General features: G+C 42.7%; 1 protein-coding gene across 2 annotated transcripts in view; it reads left to right on the top strand.

Annotated features, from left to right (window-relative positions):
• Positions 1-20,364, top strand: part of LOC138259801 (mucin-3A-like) — a 397,229-nt gene that overhangs the window by 191,304 nt on the left and 185,561 nt on the right. For both annotated transcript variants that reach the window (XM_069207692.1, XM_069207693.1), the window contains one exon: positions 9,388-9,453. In XM_069207692.1, coding sequence (XP_069063793.1) covers positions 9,388-9,453 — 66 coding nt within the window. The remainder of the gene's footprint in view (positions 1-9,387; positions 9,454-20,364) is intronic.

Here is a 20,364-nt window from a genome sequence, read left to right as displayed (position 1 = left end):
TTTGTAGTCAATATTCTGACATTCAACCCACTATAGCGTTTCACATTTTCAACTGTTCTGAGCTGTTTTCTATTGTATACCAAAATATGTGAGGTTATCATAGTTTGAAACCTTATGCCAGGGACAAGGACTGTGACAGAGAACAGTGATGTGAACACTTAAATATGGCAGACACTCGACCTTTTTCAACTTACTGACTGATGATACAGTTATTGTGCCCAAATATGTATGCACAAACAATATTTCTTATTTGTTTGCTCAAAAATCACTAGGTCTCCAAGGTCATTTTGAGACAGGCAGGGCAACTCTCTGGAGTAAAGCTCAAGTGAATAATGAAGTTAGAAGTGTCTTCTTCAAAAGGAAGATTAGTTCAGAGGAAAATAACAAAGGAAGTCTTGTTTCAGTGTTCCCAGAGCTGCGTTAAAGAAATGCTTTGATAGATTGTTTAGTAGGAGCGGCTCCTGCACTAAGGCAGAAGAGCGTTGCCCCACTGGATTGTGGGAAATTAAAAATAAAATGATAATAACGTGATGTTGTTATCATTTTATTTTTCATGGGAGTAAATGGTGAGGTTGGGCTTGAGGGAGGGGCCTGGAGGAGGGCTGTAGGAGGGTTTTGCTGCACAAAGTTCGCATGTCTGTTTGTCTGGCCATGTTGGGCATGTATTGCACAGCCAAGTGGAGAACATGCACAGGCTACCACTCCAAGTCTGAGTGATAAAACAGGCAGCTCAGACCAATCACAATGCTGCGGTCATGCTGGTGACAGCAGCTTCGTGATTGTCTGGGAGCCTGTGTGCAGCCGGGAAGACGAAGAGGACAAGGACGGAGGGAAGACAAACGTGTCTCCCGTGAAGGTAAGCTTTTTGTATAATTTTTACCCTGTCCTGCCCCAACACCCCCATTGAGTAGCAGCCACCACTGTTGTTTAGAGAGTGATATCCTATTTTTATTTAATTCCTGAAATCGAATAGTATTTTTATTTTTAATGCGTTTCTTGTAAATATATGTTGTAATGCAGAAGGTGGCTCCTGAAAGCTCAAAATACAAGCATGAGTGTCACACTGACAACACGCAAAGCCAGTAGGTCTGGCAATGACATACCATTCATAAATGCTTCTTACAAGCGTACCATGCACAACTGAAGTTTATCACATTAAAGGCTGTCCAATCAACTTTGTCAATGCTGGAGAGGAAGCAGGAAATCAAATGCATATAGGAAATGAAAATTAAATGTGATGAGCAGCTTGATGATTGAGTGTACTTTTTAAATGTAAGAAAGTCATACCTTTCAATTGTAAAATCGTCCCCCATGCATTCCAAAGGAAGCACTTCCTGGAAAGTGGAAAGGTACACAAAACAGCCAATAGCATGAGGTGAGTGAGTCATTATTCCAGTTGACGGAGCCAAGGTCCTGTGGCAGATCTAAACATAAAAGCTGTCAGTCAACCATTTCTTCAAACATTTGCAATACAGCGTAGTGATAGCTTATTTTCAGTGGACAAAATTAAGCATCTGGCTGGATGATACAGGGTTAACAAGACTGTGAGGTTTGCAGCCATAATTTGTTTAATGTGAAAATCAGAGTATCTTGAAAACAACAGTACTTGGCTGACAGTCATTGGAGTGATTTCACTGCATGAGTTATTTGGCCAAACTATTGATGGAGCATTTTGTATGCCTTAATTAGAGGCCAATGAACCTTTGGATCCAGTGCATGGGAAAATACGGTTCACAGGTTTTATTACTAATTGACACTCAGGTTAATGTAAACAAACCTCAAGAATATACTGTAAAGATACAATATCACCATGGGATAGGAAATTCATCTGAAGAAATGTAGTCAAATTAACATGAGACAACCTAGTCACTCAGTAACACCAATGCAATATATCGGCCATAGATTCAGATGCTCTGAAAATAGACGCTGGTCAAATCTTTTACACATTATTGCAAATTAAATCATCTAGCTAAAATGAACTATGAGCACTTTGGGTAAGAAAGCTTAAAAAAATCAAAATCTAACTAAAGACATAAGGGCAAAAGGCGACAGGCAAAAATAGGGATAAAAGCATTTGGAAAAAATGAAAAAGATTTTAGAAGGAAAGGTAAACGGGAAGGTGTCAGCATTTCAGAAGCTTGGCCAAGAGTCTTCTTTGGGAGTTAAGTGTAAGCTTAAGCCAAAATCAGCAAAGCATAGGGTAAAAAGTAGTCAGGAGCCTGTACCTCTCAAAATCCAAGGGAATCTGCCTCACAATCAATTAGTGAAATTTCCAGTTAATACTTCAAAACTCGATCAGGTAACGCCTCTGACTCAGGCCACTACAAAATCCATTATTCTTCTGTCCCATGGTGAAACTTGCAACATCAGGTTTAGGTCTCACGACAGTCCTGGAAGCATTCAGTCCTTGGTCTCCTGAACATCATTAGCAACATACATGAATAAGGGACAGCCTGCTCATTCTTTGTCTCTCCAAGTATCTTCTCCAAGTTTGTTTTCTCAGACTCTCTATTAGTAAAATAATAGTACATCTATTTCCAAACTAACATTTCATGGAAAAATACATGCAATGAAATAACACGTTTGCAGAAAATGGAAAACAGTTTCTCATGGTAAAGACATTTCATGCATAGTCAAGATAACGTTAGGCAAATGCACATTCGTTTCACATTGTACTATGCACATGTTTAATTCTAAAACAATATGAGTGCAAATTAGAGTTTCTAAATCAGTATTACATGATATATTTAAAAAGTATGCAGACTTTACCAGTACTCAAGGTTAAGTATGATGTAGACATACATTTTAACATTAAACTTCAGTATTAGTGCACACAATCCATATACTGTTATTGTTTTGAATGAAAATATATTCAAATAAAGTGAGGATGATTATGATATCATGCTCAATGATTACATTTCACTTAGCGAAGTTAAGGCACACATATGTATTTCTAACACTTACAGTGGATGCACTTCAGTATTGAATTCAAGTGTACCACTTTTACATTAAAGTACATATAGTCACCTTTATAACTCCAGAGTGGTAGCCAATTCGCCATTACACCACCATTGTGGTCTTGGGTGAGATGGGACACAGCGTTTTGTGCTTGCTGTAGCTTATCTAGTATTTTGACAGGAAGGCCATGGTGAATAGAATTTCAGTAGTCAATCCTCAAGATCACCAGCATAAATATTGCATTCTCTATATGTCTCGTCACTGTATCATTATGGTTTGTATATACAGGTAATTATAGATTTACTATTCTTAATTATGCATCTATTTACCTTGAAAATATAGTGGTAGTTGATACATGAATCTGATATGTTTGCCATGCAGCATATCACATGCAATATAGTGATTCCCCACCACCAAAATTAAGAGCAGGCCTTGACGGTGTTGGTGATTTGCCCACAGAGGAAAGCCCCAATATGTTATTTAAAATTATTGCAAAGATGATCTATCAAGTAGAAAAAGTATGAGAGTATTGTATTTGTTAAATGTCTCATAATTAGAATACTTTTCCCACCCAACATTCAATTTGAATGTATTTTTTGTAATGTTAAACATAAGGTTTTGCAAAAACATGCATTTGCTTATGCTTGGTCTTATTGTGAAACAATTTCCCTAAATATAAATATTGGATTTATTTTATTAATTTTATAGTGCTGAAGCAGCTAGGTATCCAAGCACAGAACATTGTATGCAGTGAGCCAAATCTCATACCCACTTTCTAGTAGGAAAAGGATGTTTTCAGTACTGTTTACTCAAAACCAGATTGCATTGCTATCAGAAAGGCTAAAAAATGACTTGTTCCGGATATATCTGGTTGAAATGGTTACATACGAGCAAGTTGTGAAGTTACCATTTGTAGGATGAGTGCGTGGACATGATCAAGCAAATAAGTAGGATATATGTATATTTAATTCTACAAAAAATGCCATCAAGCAGTGCATTCGAGTCCAGGGGGCCTAGGAGTCAGAAGGATCTGAATCAGAACAGGGTGACTCTGTTTAAATTAAATATACCTTCACTCGTGAAACATGTTCTTGAATGGGGTGAAGCAAAATATGACAGTGAGCTGGAAGCGGGCCAAAGGAATGATGCAGCAGGGGAGGGTCAGATTATGCACTAAGAAAAGGTAAGTTATACAGTGTCACTTCGCACAGTTTGAAACAGTATTACTTTACTATTTTGTCTTTTTTTTATGTTAACATTGCATAGGCAATTATTCCATCGCATTTATACTATTTTAACACCTAAAAACAGCAATCAGCAACCCAAAGTTGACCCGCCTCTACATGACATAATGCCTGCACTACGGGGCAAAATATGGGTAGAATCTATAATATCTTTTAAGCCGTTTTGTTTATTAAGACCTGCAAATTATGCAAAGGATGATGGATAATGCGGCACATCCATAATGATGAGGAAAACACAGCAGCCCCTAAATCACATAATTCCAGTGGCCCTGGCTCTAAGGTGAAAGATCTATGCATGGATTTAAATATCACATAAAATACATTTTAAGCAGGGCTGGACTGACGGCAGCAGGCATTTGGCATTTTTCCAGTGGGCTGAAAGGGTGGGGGCTGGTTTGTCAGTGGAGAGGGGGTTTGTTACTGAGGACCAGTTTTGCAGCAATTCTGTAATATCGGCCCCCAGTAGCAAAAGAACTAAAGTAGCAGAGCTTCGTCCTTCCCCCCAGCGACCCCCTCCCCCCTTGGGACGAGGGGGCTAGTCTGACAAAATTGCCAGGGCTGCTTTGGGTTACAATTCCAGCCCTGATTTTGACTGAGCTCTGTGTCTAACAGAGGGATAGGAGCTTTGCTATCGTTATTGTTAAGCGCTTGTCTGTTTGGTGAAAATGGTGCAAGTAGTGGAACTGGATGTTTTGTTACTGGGGAGAATGCATACTGAGGGAAGCAAGCAAGGACACTGCTGCAGTTGTCTGTTTGGTCATGACAACCGCAATCGTTAGGGTTTTGGATATGTGAAAAGGCAAGAGGGGCACATTTTACGGATGTTTAGCATTCAGAATCTGGCTCCTGTGGCAGTGGAGGAAAATCATTTTTATAGCCTGATTTCGGAACTGAAGGTCACACTAAAATTGTGTACTTAGAGCGACAGTGTGAGTCCTTCAAGTGGAAATGCAATAGGAGTTGGTTGGATGCTTGATGCACTAGCTGCATGAAATTCAAGTATTTATGTCTTTGAGGAGTTCAACAGGGGGGAACAAAGAGCCACTCAGTGTCTCAGTACCGTTAGATGAAAGAAAAATTCATGTCACCAAGAGCAAAATGTAATAAGAAGAGAAGGATGTCCAAAACAGAGTGAATGGGTATACAGGCTTGTAGGCTGACTGAGAATCTAATGACCACCAGAAGTCTGAGTAGGATCTCTTCCTGACATAGGTGAAAAGCTTGATGGGTGGCCAGTCAGACATACCCAACATTTTAGGGTAAGTAGTAAGGAGTGTGATGATGTCAGGTAGAATAAGCATGAAAGGTTGACAAATGTGATGGGCTGTTGTATTGAGGTTCATGACATGGGTAACAACTGTTTACATTAGAAGTAGTGACAGGTAACCAGATTTTAAACTGTTAGGTAGACTGTGTGTCGGAAGGTGGTATGTGAGTTTGATGACTGAGGGAAAGTAAAAATGGATGAAAAGAATTGTAACAACGCAGAGGTTCAATTATTAGAGGGTCAGATATTCAAAGCTTGGGTCCTGAAAGAATTCCCTGGACCACAGGTAAGATGTTAGTTTTGAGTATGGAAATGTGTACTGTAGGGTTTGTGAGTAAAAGGAAGTGATGTGGCAGCATCAGCAGCTAAAGCAAGAGCTATTTATGAGGCAGGGTATGAGCAAAGAAGTGTGAATTGGGAAATCTAAGAGCTATTCGAATAAGTGTGAGAGCCAACTATAATGCACAAAGGGCTTAATTAAGCAGAGGAAGAGAAGAGGGATCAGATTGGGCTTGGGTCGGGAAAATGGGAATTGAGAAGTAATGATGTTCTGAAAGCAATATGCGTCAGTTCAGACAAGTTGTATGGTGAAGATATTCAGCAACACTTTATAATCATTAAGGTAATCTGGGCTCAGTGTTTTCCTTCACATTCGAAGAATTGAGAACATGTGCATTTTAGAGTGTGGAACGGAGTTGAGAATTGTCCATGGATGTCGTTTCTGAGTTTTGGGGGTACTTTTGTTTGTTAAACAGTGTTTGTCAAACTTTGGAAAGTTTTCTTGAATAAGTCAAAAGAGGATGAGTCAATCAGGTTCTAGATTATTCAAGTGTTTCCTCTGGGTGATTGAGATTAGGTTTGCAAGAGTCACAAAGCAGAAGGATACTCAGTCATTTGAATCATCACATGACCAGAGCAACAGGGATCAATGATGAGGAAACACGCATGTTGATTCACTGTGATGTAGTTGAAATTTCACTTGTGTAACAGAAATCATGAATATGTGACAATATATACATTATGTTAACCAAAGTTCTAATGGTTTGAAGGTAGAAAGATGTCATAAGAAATCATTTGACGTTTAAACAAGTGTTAGAAAACCCTGATGGTATCGCTCATAAATCAAATGTTTGTAAGATTGAATTGATATTATGTTATGATTTAGACTAACAGAATGTATTGAGACAATATTGAATTTCTAAAGATTAATGATTTAAATATGTGTGAAGAAATAGAGAAATGTAGTTCTGTATTATATCAATTGAAATGCATTAATAGCGTCTTTTTCTGTTTAAAATGAATGTAACATGAATATTAATGAAGCATTACTAATGTTGAATGTATAAGTTTGCATATTAAAATGTGTTTATTCAAACATATTAATTACATGTATTGCTATAATTCACTTGCATTAGCCTAAGTGAGGCCTGTTAATTTTGTATTTCATGACTGTTCAGGAAATTTTGATTCCTTTTCATAACATGAGCATGCTTTCAAACTTTGTTCCCAGGAGAAGACTAGCTTTGCAATAAGTACTATTATTTAGACACAGAAAGTGTAACAGGGTCCTTGAATTATATAAATGTTTCAATTCTGTGTGGAGCTACATGGATGGATGAGGTTCCCATGACAGACCCGGGAAGATGTTGATTTTGAAACCTGGAGTTGTGTAATAGATTATCTTCCTCCCCGCTTTGTCCCTTAGAGATGCCCCCTTGAGACTTAATGATTTTCTTCCTGACCCCTGCAGAAGACTCTTGATGAAGCTTCTGACATGCCGACTCTTTCTTTTTGTACTTATCTTTTGTTCACCTTAGTTAGTACCTTGTTGCCCAAGATTTCCTATTTCCAAAATATTTTTGCCCTTTTTGTACTTTTTGTCTTTTGCCCACAAGTGTCCCGCCCCCTCACATATTAATCCTTCATTTGGCTGTGTAGGGGTTTCTCTTTGCCCAGTTGTAAATTGTAACTTTCATGATTTGAAATTGACTGATACCTGCTAAGCCTGAGCAACATGTGAATTCTATATCACAACTAATTGTGTTGATGTTTTCTACTTTTCTTATTGAATGCTTAGTTTTATTAATGTTAGTTCACCTGATTTTTTTTGTCACCTTGGGCATACCTTGGTGATTCTGTATCTTTATTATTTTGCCTTGAGAGTTTTCCGTGTATTGCCAATCGGGTCATACTGTTTAATTAACTTGGTTTGTATTTAAATTGAATTGCATTGTTTTACCACACCCTGTCACAGGGTCCAATGGTCCGTCAGCCTCAATGAGCATTGATTCCTGTGAAGGATGAAAATGATCCCGAAGTTATGAGACTGAGATTAAGATGGTGCAAGGGTGCTTGTATTGTAAGGATGATTGTTTTTGTGCAGAAAGGGGCACCTTCCTGCACAGAAACAATCACAAGAGGTGTTTTCCTCTTTTTATGTGTGCTGCAGAATGCAAGACACATAGAAAGAGAAAAAATGGGGAGAAATAAAGATATTTATCCCCGTTGCATCACTCGTACACCACCTCTAAGGTGGCATAGGAATCTGACGCATTCCTACACTTCTAAATCTGGGAATGCATCACATTTCTTTGAGTTCCATGAGTGTTGTGTGGGAACACCCCAAGCAGTACCCCTGGAGTGCCCCTTTCATGCAGTGTTATGCATAAAAAGGTGTTCATGTTTACAAGGCCATGAAAAGCCACATAAGATGGCTTTGCATGGCCTTGTGAATATGGGCTGACACTCTGCACCAGAGGAGCGTAAAAAAATAAGTATGCTCTGGTGTTTTGCTTGGGCCTCGAAAGTGAGGCCCTTGGTGTTTTTTAAAGTTTAGAATTTTTGGGATATACGTGGTAGTGCCGATGATGTTGGGGGATATTTTGTGTGTGTGGAAGGATGAATAAGTGTTGTGGAGGCACAATCTGATAAGTGTATATCTGGTGCAGGGAGGTTAGGGGTTTGTGAGTGGCTTCATAGGCAGGTTATCATGGGCAGCAGAAAGGCAAGAACAGGAATGACTACAGGGACTGGGGGAAGCATAGCGGATAGTCATAACTTCTGTTGGTGTCGGACATGTACAATAGTTCCTGCAAATATAAGGGCACAAATCTCATAAGGGCTTGGAGTTGCAAGGTTGTAAGGGCATCAGATCACTCTGCGTAATCCTGAAGCTCAACATATTTACTCATTTTCACAGGCTTATGTGCAGTTCATTGCCCAGTCTGGCTCCTACGACTAAGAAAGTCAGTCCACGATTAATTGGCCTAATAACTTTTTGGGTCCAATAATCCTTTAGCCATCAATCTGAAACCCCCTTGGTTGGGCAGGGATCTAAAGGTAGTCCTTGGAAATGCAACCAGACTTATTTTGCCCCCGGTAAGTGTGGAAGATGATAAGTGTGGAAGGTGACTCCAACCCTCAACAGGAAAGCTTAGGGCCCTACCCCAATGAAGGTTTTTTAATAATTAGGCCAAAAAATCAGTTTGCGGTATGGTTTTCAAATTCACTGGTTAAAAAGTCACAGACGAAACATCCGAGAAATATTCTAATACATTAGGGCCTAACAGCACCTACTGTGTGACTAAATAAAAAAAGAGCAGAAAGGACTTAGAATTCCTCTGCCTCTCACGCCCCAGGCTAACAGCCTAGCCCAGTCTTTCGAATACAACATAAATGGATTTGTTTCTAAGATGATTTTAGATTCTAATTACTTTTCTTGCCACAGAGTGTAACTCTTTGCACAGCTCACTTGAAGGACACTACACAAAGGTGCACGTTACAAATTACACCAAAATAACTAGTTTTTTCAGACATAATGAACAATGAAACAGTTCACGTTTGCTATGAAAATAAAAAGTTGTTCCTTCCCCTTATGAGCTGTGATAATCAAATATTTACTTCTCATACTTTATTTAGGTGCAACTCGTATAGCTCCTGCCTTTGTCCAGTTAGCAACAAACAGTGTCATTGTCAACCCAGCAGGTAAGAAACCCATTGAAAAATGTCGTAAACATAAAATGCAAAATTTTATGAGTGAACATTTTTACTTTTTTGAAAACAGGAAATGGTTTAACACATGGTACTGGCATCATCATTTTAGTATGCATGTTTATTTTCAAGATATCAGAGCTTTTCTGTTGTGGTCTATTTAACTGAATATGAAATAAAAAGTTGGCAGCACCACTCAATCATTAAGGCTCTGTTCAGATCACTTAGGGACATCTTAAGGATTGTGGGGTCCCTGGGACAAATGTATTTTGGGGCCCCTGTTCAGAACAGCTTTGAATTTAGGATCCATGTTCAGCTCTTTCATGCCCTCTTTGCCCAGATCACTGGTACACTCTTCTAAGTTCTAAATTGTGTTTACATGTAATATTTCAATATTGTAGCACAACAGCAGGTCACTAATATTCCTGCAAATAATCTCCATGACACCCTCCCGTTTCTCATATGTGAGGTCATGCTGTGATCTAAAAGAAGCTTTTTAAATAGATGATGCATGCAGCATAAACACATTTCTCTGCAAAATGTCTGTAAAAGACTCTCACACATCACCTACATGAAACATAAAATAAATGAAAACGGTATTTAAAACAATTGTAAAATGATATTTCAAACAATCTGGTTAAGAATTATCCAAGGACATCAGGGCAAGACTCTGCAAAACAGTGCTGGCTCTATAAGGGGGGCCCTTAAAGGCTGGGTCCCTGGGTCATGGCCAACTTTGCCCATGCCTTTAACCCCTTCGCTGCCAGGCCTTTTCACCCTCCTGTGGCAAGCCTTTTGTTGGATATTTTGGGTAGTTTGCGCTTGGGCCCTCATAACTTTTTGTCCAGATAAGCTATCCACTCCAAATTTGGATCTTTTTTTCCGACATCCTAGGGATTCTAAAGGTACCCAGAGTTTGTGGGTTCCCCTGGAGGCGACCAGAAATTAGACAAAATACAGCTACAGTTAGTTTTTGGGGGGAAAAATGAAAAAAGTGCTGCAGAAGAAAGCATGTGTTTTTTCCATGCAAATGGCATCAACAAAGGGTTTGCAATGCTAAAATCACCATCTTCCCAGCTTTGAGGAACAGGCAGACTTGAATCAGAAAATCACATTTTTCAACACAATTTTGGCATTTTACTGGGACATACCCCATTTTTACTATTTTGTGTGCTTTCAGCCTCCTTTCAGTTAGTGATAGAAATGGGTGTGAAACCAGTGGTAGATCCTGGAAAGCTAAAACATTTCTGAAAAGTAGACACAATTCTGAATTTGGCAAGAGGTCATTGGTGTAGATCCATCAAGGTTTTTCTACAAAAAGTAACAGCTAAAATAAACAAATGTTGAAATAAACAGCAATTTCTGCCCACATTTTCTTCTGCAACTTTTTCCAACTATAGCAGATTTCTAAAAGCAATATAATGTTACGTCTGCTGGACACTTTTGGTTGCAGGGATATATATTGGGCTTGTAGGCTCATCAAGAGCCTAGGTACCCAGAGCCAATAAATGAGCTGCACCGTGCAATGGGTTTTCATTGTATACTGGGTATACAGCAATTCATTTGGTAAAATATAAAGAGTGAAAAATAGGTATCAAGGAAGCCTATGTATTTCCAAAATGGGCACAAGATAAGGTGTTGAAAAGCAGTAGTTATTTGCACATCTCTGAATTCAGGGGTCCCCCTAACAGAATGAGAATTACAGGGCATTTCTCAAATAGACTTCTTTCTTACACACAGTATTACATTTGGAAGGAAAAATGTAGAGAAAGACAAGGGGCAAAAACACTTGTTCTTCTATTCTGTGTTCCCCCAAGTCTCCCGATAAAAATTGTACCTCAGTTGTGTGGGTATGCCTAGTGTCCATGACAGGAAATGTCCCAAAACGCAACATGGACACCTCACATTTTTACATTGAAGTCTGATGTATTTTTTGGAAAGTGCCTAGCTCTGGATTTTGGCCTCTAGCTCAGCCGGCACCTACTGAAACCTAGCAAACCTGGGTATTTTTGGAAACAAGATACCTAGGGGAATCCAGGATGGGGTGACTTGTGGGGCTCTCACCAGCTTCTGTTACCCAGAATCCTCTGCAAACCTCAAAATGCGGAAAAAAAAAACACTTTTTCCTCACATTTTTGGGGATGGAAAGTTCTAATTTTGAAGGGGAGCCACAAACTTCCTTCTACCCAGCATTCCCCCACGTCTCCTGATAAAAACGGTACCTCACTTGTGTGGGTAGGCCTAATGCCTGCAAAAGGGAAGGGTCCAAAATACAACATGGACACAACAAAATGATCTATTACAAAACAACCTGTTTTTGCAAGGCGGCACGTGCGTTTTTGGTCCTGGACTTTGTAGCCTTTTAGGGAAACCTATCAAACCTAGACATTTTTGTAAACTAGACACCCGGTGGAGTCCAGGGAGGTGTGGCTTGCATGGATCCCCCAAAATTGTCTTACCCAGAATTCCCAATAGGAAATTTGTGCCCGGCGCAGTGATCCTGCAAGGAAAGGTGAGGAAAATTTGTTTTTTTAGCTAAATTTGAGGTTTGCAAGGGATTCTGGAGAGGAAAATGTTGGGGAATCCACGCAAACCACAACTCCCTGGACTCCACTGAGTATCCAGTTTTCCAAAATGTCTCTGTTTTGGTAGGTTTCCCTAGATGACTGCCGTGCCCTCGCCCCTGCAAAAACAGGTAGTTTTGTAATAGATCATTTTGATGTGTCCACATTGTGTTTTGACCCCTTCCCTGTCGTGGGCACTTGGCCCGCCCACACAAGTGAGGTAACATTTTTATCAGGAGACCGAGGGAACAATGAGTGTCTGGTTTATTTTTGTTTCTGGAGGAATATTGTACAGAAATGTGAGGAAATATGTGTGATATTAGTCACATTCTAAAGTTTAAAGGGCATTGTGGCTAAGAAACTTCTTGGAATCCACAAGAGGCAGACCACCCTGTAGTCCACCGGGTGTCTAGTTTTCGAACTAATCTAGAGTTGGTACTTTTTCCCTAGAGAAGAAGCAAGCACACTACCAAGACTTACTTCTGTGATGCTCCAAACATTCAAACTGTGAAAAGAAACACCCTTAGGTTATGCTAAAAAGACCCCTCAGCCACCAACCCAGTTGGTGGCATGCTTCATCATTGAGGTCCCACCCAAGACACCTAGCATGTCACGGGTGTGCTTTGACACCTGATTACAGCGGAGCGGGTTTTTCAATTTTTTATTTTACCACACATACTGGTTGGATTTGGCACGAGGGTGAGTGATGGTTTAATAGGTAAAATCTTATTAACAAGAGATTTCACAAAAATGAAATGCACTGTTAATAACTGAAAGGCCAAAAAACTGAACCAATGACTTATAGCTCGTGAGCTGTAAAGCCACATCAAGGCACCAACTGCTTTACAGTTCATTCACACACCTTTCATACGTGAAATGCACAAGACCATTCACGCCGCCAGCCGCGGGCCCAGCACATTACAATACTCACATCAACAGACAGCTCCATTCAATGGCCCATCACTTTCATACGCCCACATGCCTGAAACAGCAATCACACCAGCAGATGGAGTCTGAGGACTGGCATTTGGCTAGCAGTGTGTTGTAGTGGCTAACAGCGTGTCACTATTTACACCATCAGTCAAGCGCCACTCCGCACACACCACCAGCCAAGCGCCACTCCATGCATACCGCCAACCAAGTGCCACTCCACGCACACCGACAGCCAAGTGCCACTCCACACACACCGCCAGGACTTTTTTTAACAAAAAAGAAATCACTAATTATAAGTAAGTACAAAACTACAAACACAAAAGCTCTATCTAAATACATGACATCAATGCCAACCGTGAAACTGAACAAAAAATATAAAACAATATAGAACATGTATTTTACGCTGGCGGTAGTTCCCAATAATTTTTCTGGGTATGGTACCGTCTGAAGCAGCCCAGGCATAGAAGGATTATCAGGGCAGTACATACGAGTCTCCCTCCAGATCCCTCTTCGGGCACAGACTCTACATTTCTTAGCGGAAAAGTATTTTTTGGGTGTGTGAGGAATGTGATCAGGCAAGCGGCGATCTTTCAGTCCAGCCACATCCTCCACCACTGCTTTTCCAAGAACTCTTGCCTGTTCCACCAAAACAAGGCTCTCTATACAGACTCCTAAAATTTAACAAATGTCATCCTTGACTCTGAAGAACAATCCCTGAACACAATAAAAGCATTAAAAGTTGCTAAATGGAAAAGATGAATAGCTAACTTCTTATACCAAATGTAAGACTTACTACCAGCAGTGTAAGGTTCCAACCTCTGATTTACTCTATCTACACCACCCATGTGCTTATTGTAGTCCAAAACGCACGCAGGTTTGCACACTTCGATAACCTGACCCCAAACAGTCACGGGGAAGTACGCTCATCATGGATGGTAGTCAGCAAGTAGACATCCCTCCTGTCTGCAAATTTGACAGCTAGCAGCTCATCATTACACAAGGCACTGCACTGTCCCCTCTCAAGCTTTTTAGACACAAGCTCCCTTGGATAACCTTTTACGGTTAGAGAGGATTGTGCCACAAGCACCAGTGTCCACTCTGAACAATTCCTTGAACAACTGCACTCCAGTGTAGAAGTTATCTAGGTACCAATGTGACCTTTGTCAAACAGTTGTCTACCAAGTTCCCACACAATTTTCTCACTAACTCCAAAAGTGGACTGACAATCAGGGGGGGTCAATACTGGACTCCCTACCAGTGTAGACCCGGAAATTATAAACATATCCTGTACTATTCTCAGAGAGCATACACATCCTAATTCCATACAGTGCCCTCTTGCTAGCAATGTACTTGTGGGAATACACTGGGTAGCTCTAGAGTGTGGCCTACGTCTGGCACTGTTGTCCCTCAAATACTGCTCAGCATACAAATTAATCTGCTCAACAATATCTTCCAAAAATACACTGTCCATAAACAACTGAAAGATATTGATAGACAAAAAGTTTTCCATATTGACTCTACACCCCAGGAGACCATGTTTGGGGCAACCCAGAATTCAGGTCTTCCAGTGGCAAGCCTTTCAGCCCCAGGTTGATGCACTATTGGCACATCAGTATCCTCCCCTAAAACCAGCCCTTCATCTGCATTGAGCGGCTTCCTCATCAGGTGATTCCTCTCTAACAGAAAATTCACTGGCAGAATCTTCCACTTCCTCCTCTGCCTCAGATGCATAGTCAGTCTCATAATCATAGTCAAAAAGCATACCAACAACCTGCTGAGCAGTCCCCCTGCAGTTAGCCGTGATCCTTTCTAAGAAGTGTAACTTGACAAATGTGCCAACAACAACCAGCACTGTGTAAAATAAGTAATAAACAAAGTGTGGCTTTATCACAAAGAGTTATGTACTCAAAAACCATACCATTCGTCTGAAAAAGCTAGACTCACCGGCAACTACTCTGCACAGACACAGCAATCACCAATGATATCCCACTACAAGGAAAAAAGAAAAGAAAATTACACATAAGACAACACACATATCATGGTGCACACATTTAAGGACAATTTCACACACAATCAAGCATTTAGTACACCACTTACAAACATTTCATTCATGTATGGCAACAATACTCATTTGGAGTAAATTGTTTTTCTTACCTAAAACATGCAACTAGGCAAACTGCAGGTCAACCACTGATAAAATGGCAAGGTGTCACAGCAAAGGAAGCAAAGCTTTGAACTAGAACAAAAAAAGAAATAAACTGTTATAATCATAAATGCAAAAACTTTGCCAGTTGACATACACCCTCCCACCAAATAGTTAGGAATTTTCCCTGGTGTCTAGTGGTTTCTGCCCCCCTCAGGACCAGGTGAGCCGAAGAAAACGAGGCCGATCTGCCCAAAGGGGGGAGGGGGCAGAAATAACCAACAGTTATGTGCCCCCTTAGGGGGGTGACCCATGTCCAATGGGCCACCCCACCATACAAAAAACCAAAACTTCAAAAAATCCCTGGTGCCTTAGTGGCTTCTGCCCCCCTAGGAGGCAGATGGGCCTAACAATAATAGGGCGATATGCCCACAAGGAGGACAGAAATGGCCAAGAGTCAAGTGCCCCCTTTGGAGGGGCAACCCTTGCCCAAGGGGCTGCCCTCCCACACAAACAAAAGAAACAAAAACTATCCCTGGTGCCTTAGTGGATTCTGACCCCCTTGGGGAAGATGAACCTAAAACAAATAGGCTGATCTTCCCGAAGGGGGCCAGAAATGGCCAACAGTTGTGTACCCCCTTTGGGGGGTGACCTTTTCCAAGGGGCCGCCCCGACACAAAAAACTAAACTAAAAAAATCCCTGGTGCCTTAGAGGCTTCTGCCCCCTTTGGGGGCAGATGGGCCAAAAAATAATAGGCCAATATGCCCCCAAGGGGGGCCGAAATGGCCAACAGTCAAGTGCCCCCTTCCGGGGGGGGTGACCCTTGCTCAAGGAGCTACCTCCCCACACACCAAAAAAGCATACAACAAACCCTAGGTGTCTTCTTGGCTTCTGCTCCCCTTGGGGGCAGATGGGCCAAAAACAAATAGGCCCAAGGGGGACACAAATGGCCAACAGTTGTGTGCCACCCTTGGGAAGGTAACCCTTGCCCAAGGAGTTGCCCCCATACAAGAAAAACAAAACTAAAAAATTCCTGGTGTCTTCGTGCCTTCTGCCCCTTTGAGGGGCCGATGGGCCTAACAAAAATAGGGCGATGTGCCCCCAAAGGGGGGCAGAAATGGCCATTAGTAATGTGCCCCCATGGGGATTGACTCTTGCCCAAGGGGCTGCACCCCCAAACAAAAAACACAGACACATGATCCCTGGTGCCTAAGTGCTTTCTGCCCCGCTTTGGGCGGGTGCAGGACTTAACGGTTACGTACTCTGCACAGCAGAGCTATAGCCGAGGACATAACAATTACGTCCTGGGCACCCAAGGGGTTAAAACGACTCTGAAATCAGAAACTGTGTATTCCTTCAGTTTCTTCTTAAAAACGAAATCATTCACAAACAGGACACAGGAACAGTGACAAATTTCCATAGAATGGGAGTGATCGAGGAGAGGGATCTGCTATGTATCGTCGTGGGAAAATGAGGGTTCACAAAATCATGGAATCCTAAACAGTTTTTAGGTCCAAGGTTAGTCAAAATCTTCTCGATTGTTACCTATTGGTGGTCACCACTAGGTAGTTATAGTTAGGACCTGGCTTCTATAGAAAAAGGATTTTTTGTGTTGCTAATAATTTTGGCACCGCTTGGCGAATCTTCACGAAATTTTCCCGAAAACTTTCACACTCACATCAGCTGCTGTCTGGAAAGTTTCGACGTGATGCGTCCAGGGGTGTATGGGAAAAAGGAGGGGGTCCCAAAACATGTTTTCCCCATTAATTTTTCAATAGCGAGTTTGAACGACTGGACAGAAGTACACCAAATCTAGCAGAAAGGTAGCTCTTGGTCCATAAAGAGCTGTTTTTGTTATTTCATGTAAATTCGTTTAGTAGTTTTTGAGAAATTAAAGGAGATCCAAATTTGCATATATCGGGACATGGCTTCGTTGTGAATCCAACATGAAGCGTTGCGGCCCCGCGCAACAGAAGGAAGTAATGTGCTTGGCTGGTTGCAACCTGTGGAGAAAGTTGCGGCTGCTATCTTATCAACCGGAGCCGCAAGTCATGTGGCAATCGGGGTGTGGCGGGCAGCACCTCTCTCGGAGTTCTTTCCAAGGCAGAGGGAGTAGCCTGAAAGCCGGGAGGCCACAACCACGCCCCAACCTACGCCAGGGGAGCCCCAGCAGCAGTAGCAGCTTTCCCAGGTTGTGTGGTTCCGCCTGGTTCTGCCTGCCTGCCATTGGAGCCTTAGAGTACCGCCCCGCAGCAGGAGCGGCAGCGGGCCCCTCTGCGGACCCTTGCAGAAGTGGCCCGATCACGGTTGCAGCTTGCAAGTGGAGCAAAGGGGTGAGGGGGGCACAAGAACCCCCCTTTTCCTCCTCAACTCGAGTGGGGGCACTACCACAGGCAGAGGCACAAGAACTCCCCTTCCCTCCTCAACCTGGGAGTGGCCGGAGGTGCAGACCCAACGTGGCATGGGAAGCCATCTGCTGCAGTCTGTGGCCATGCCCAGAGGCATAAACCACAAGCCGCCAACCGCCAGCAGACCCCGGCATCAGCGAGAGGCAGGTGAGCAGTAGGTGGGGAAAAGAGTCATTTCAAGTTATGGGCTCCATTGTCTTGATTGCCACCCAGCTCCCCCACTCCCCTGCCACTGCCCCACCTGCCCATCAGGAGGACCTTGACCCTAACCCCTGCCCAATTGGACTTGGCTTTGGCCCGCGTCCCGACCCTCGTAGGGTTACTCGCAGCCCGTGGGGGGCTGTGCAGGACTGGGCAGGTCTGGTCAGGAGCGGCAACTGGGGGCCATGCTATCCCTTGGTCCCAGCCCCTCCAAGCCCCTCGAGCCCTAAGAACCCCAAGAGGCCTGAGGAGGCACAGCCCCAGTGCAGTGTGTGACAGAGTGCCTTTTCAGTGAACGGCAGCAGCAGCAAGCAGCAGGAACATTGTGGGATGGAGCACAAACGAACCATGGACACAACTCCATGCTACTGAGGAACAGAAGTGGTAAGAGGTAGCCCTGCTAACTCTTTTGAGCATCAGCACCAGAACCACCATACTATTCTAGCACAGACCACCATAGGCCAGTGGAAATCACAGAATAGCAGGCACTTTGGCAAGCCTGCTTTCCAGTCTCTACACCTGCTTACCGGTCTCTATACCTGCTTGTCCCTCAATACCATAAGGAAATAAAGTGCCACGACATTTACAATTGAAGCAGGTTCTGAAAGCTAGAAGTTGGAGAGCTCCTTGGCGCAAGCTATCAGTATCTAAAAGACTCAGTGAGCACCTCCACTGCTTACCTGCCGTCCCGCAGCCAGCCCAAAACTGAAGCCCCCCTCGAGTAGACTACCCCATTCTAAGGTAAACAGACTGACCAACCAGGACAGGAGCATGAGGTCAGGTAAAGCACAAAGCAACGTCACCAACCAACTCGTAAAACAAACAAAGAGGAAAAGGAAAAAAGAACTGGCTCTGGATGAAGCAGTAGCAAAAAGGAGAGCGAGTAGGGACCTGGACCACCCCCCCCCCATGCAGGGGGCAGAGCCTAACCAAGGGAACAGGCAGGGGTACTGAGCAAAATGCCAGCATGGAAGAATTGAACTGGGGAGAGCTGGACTTTAGGAAAACTGGGACCTCTGTAGAGGGGGCACCAGGCTCTGCTACCTCACTCAATCATTGTAAGATAACTGTCTACTTCACTGCTGTAAGAACCCGGAAGAAGGATTGAATCGCCGGCTCCAATCTAACCAATCTCAGGGGAGGACACATCACCCACCCATGATTTGCAAAATCAAGGAAGCGCCGAAAAGAAAACCAGAGTGAATCTACTCTACCCCCCTCCCCTATCTCCAACAGTAGTGATTATGAGAAAGCAGCCTACGAAAGTAGACGCACCAAGCCCACCCAGGAAGCTGAAGTAGCCTCTACTCCCGCAACAGGAGCCTCCCATATTCCTAGGCAAGAGAAAATCTTAAGTAACAACCACTCAGGTCCCATCACGTACCACCAGACATCTAGTCCAGCTAAGCTACCTATTCTGGACTCAGGGATGGTAGCAATCGCGGAAAACCTAGAACAAGTTTCCCAGCAAGGTGGCCCATTTTGTCAAAGCCCCAAACTCCACTCCTTTCCGATGTACGGCTGTGAAAGCGAGGAACAGGAGCTCTGGGATTTGGAACCGTTTTTTCCAAATAGAACATCAAAGGTAGATACAGTGATAGCCTCACAGAATTACCCCTATAAAGCAAACACAATTGAAGGTGCTTCAAGCAGCGTCCAAATCACAGAAAACAATCCGCTGCAGTAAGCAGGGCAGACGAAATTTGGGCTGCAATCCTGATCTCAATGCAAGCAACGGCCATGGCGCTACAGTTCCACTCAAACAAAATGGACATCCAAGTAGACTTGTTAAATACAATGGCAGTATTTGTTTCCGGAATTGACAGAAAGCTGGAAAAACTAAATGCCTTGATAACAAGGGCACAAGCTAAACATTCTAATGACTTTAGTATCTGCTCCTTGTAGGAGGCTGGCCTGGTTTGTAGCGAGTACCAAGGGGTACTTACACTCTGCACCAGGTCCAGGTATCCCTTATTAGTGTAGAAGAGGTGTCTAGCAGCTTTGGCTGATAGAAAAGGGTAGCTTAGCAGAGCAGCTTAGGCTGAACTAGGAGACATGCAAAGCTCCCACTATACCACTAGTGTCATATACACAATATCATAAGAAAACACAATACACAGATATACTAAAAATAAAGGTACTTTATTTTTATGACAATATGCCAAAAGTATCTCAGTGAGTACCCTCAGTATTAGGATAGCAAATATATACAATATATATGTACACAATACCAAAATTATGCAGTAATAGCAATAGAAAGCAATGCAAGCAATGTACAGTCACAATAGATTGCAATGAGAGCAAATAGGTATAGGGGCAACACATATACTCTAGAAGTGGAATGCGAACCACGAATGGACCCCAAACCTATGTGAGCTTGTAGAGGGTCGCTGGGACTGTAAGAAAACAGTAAGGGTTAGAAAAATAGCCCACCCCAAGACCCTGAAAAGTAGGTGTAAAGTGCACCTAAGTTCCCCAGAGAGCACAGAAGTCGTGATAGGGGAATTCTGCAAGGAAGACCAACACCAGCAATGCAACAACGATGGATTTCCAGACGAGAGTACCTGTGGAACAAGGGGACCAAGTCCAAGAGTCACACTCAAGTCGGGAGTGGGCAGATGCCCAGGAAATGCCAGCTGAGGTTGCAAAGAAGCT

Source organism: Pleurodeles waltl, chromosome 9, assembly GCF_031143425.1.
Source record: "Pleurodeles waltl isolate 20211129_DDA chromosome 9, aPleWal1.hap1.20221129, whole genome shotgun sequence".
In the NCBI taxonomy this organism is placed as follows: domain Eukaryota; kingdom Metazoa; phylum Chordata; class Amphibia; order Caudata; family Salamandridae; genus Pleurodeles; species Pleurodeles waltl.
The sequence above is the reverse complement of the archived record's forward strand: the minus strand, read 5'-3'. Positions and strand labels throughout refer to the sequence as shown.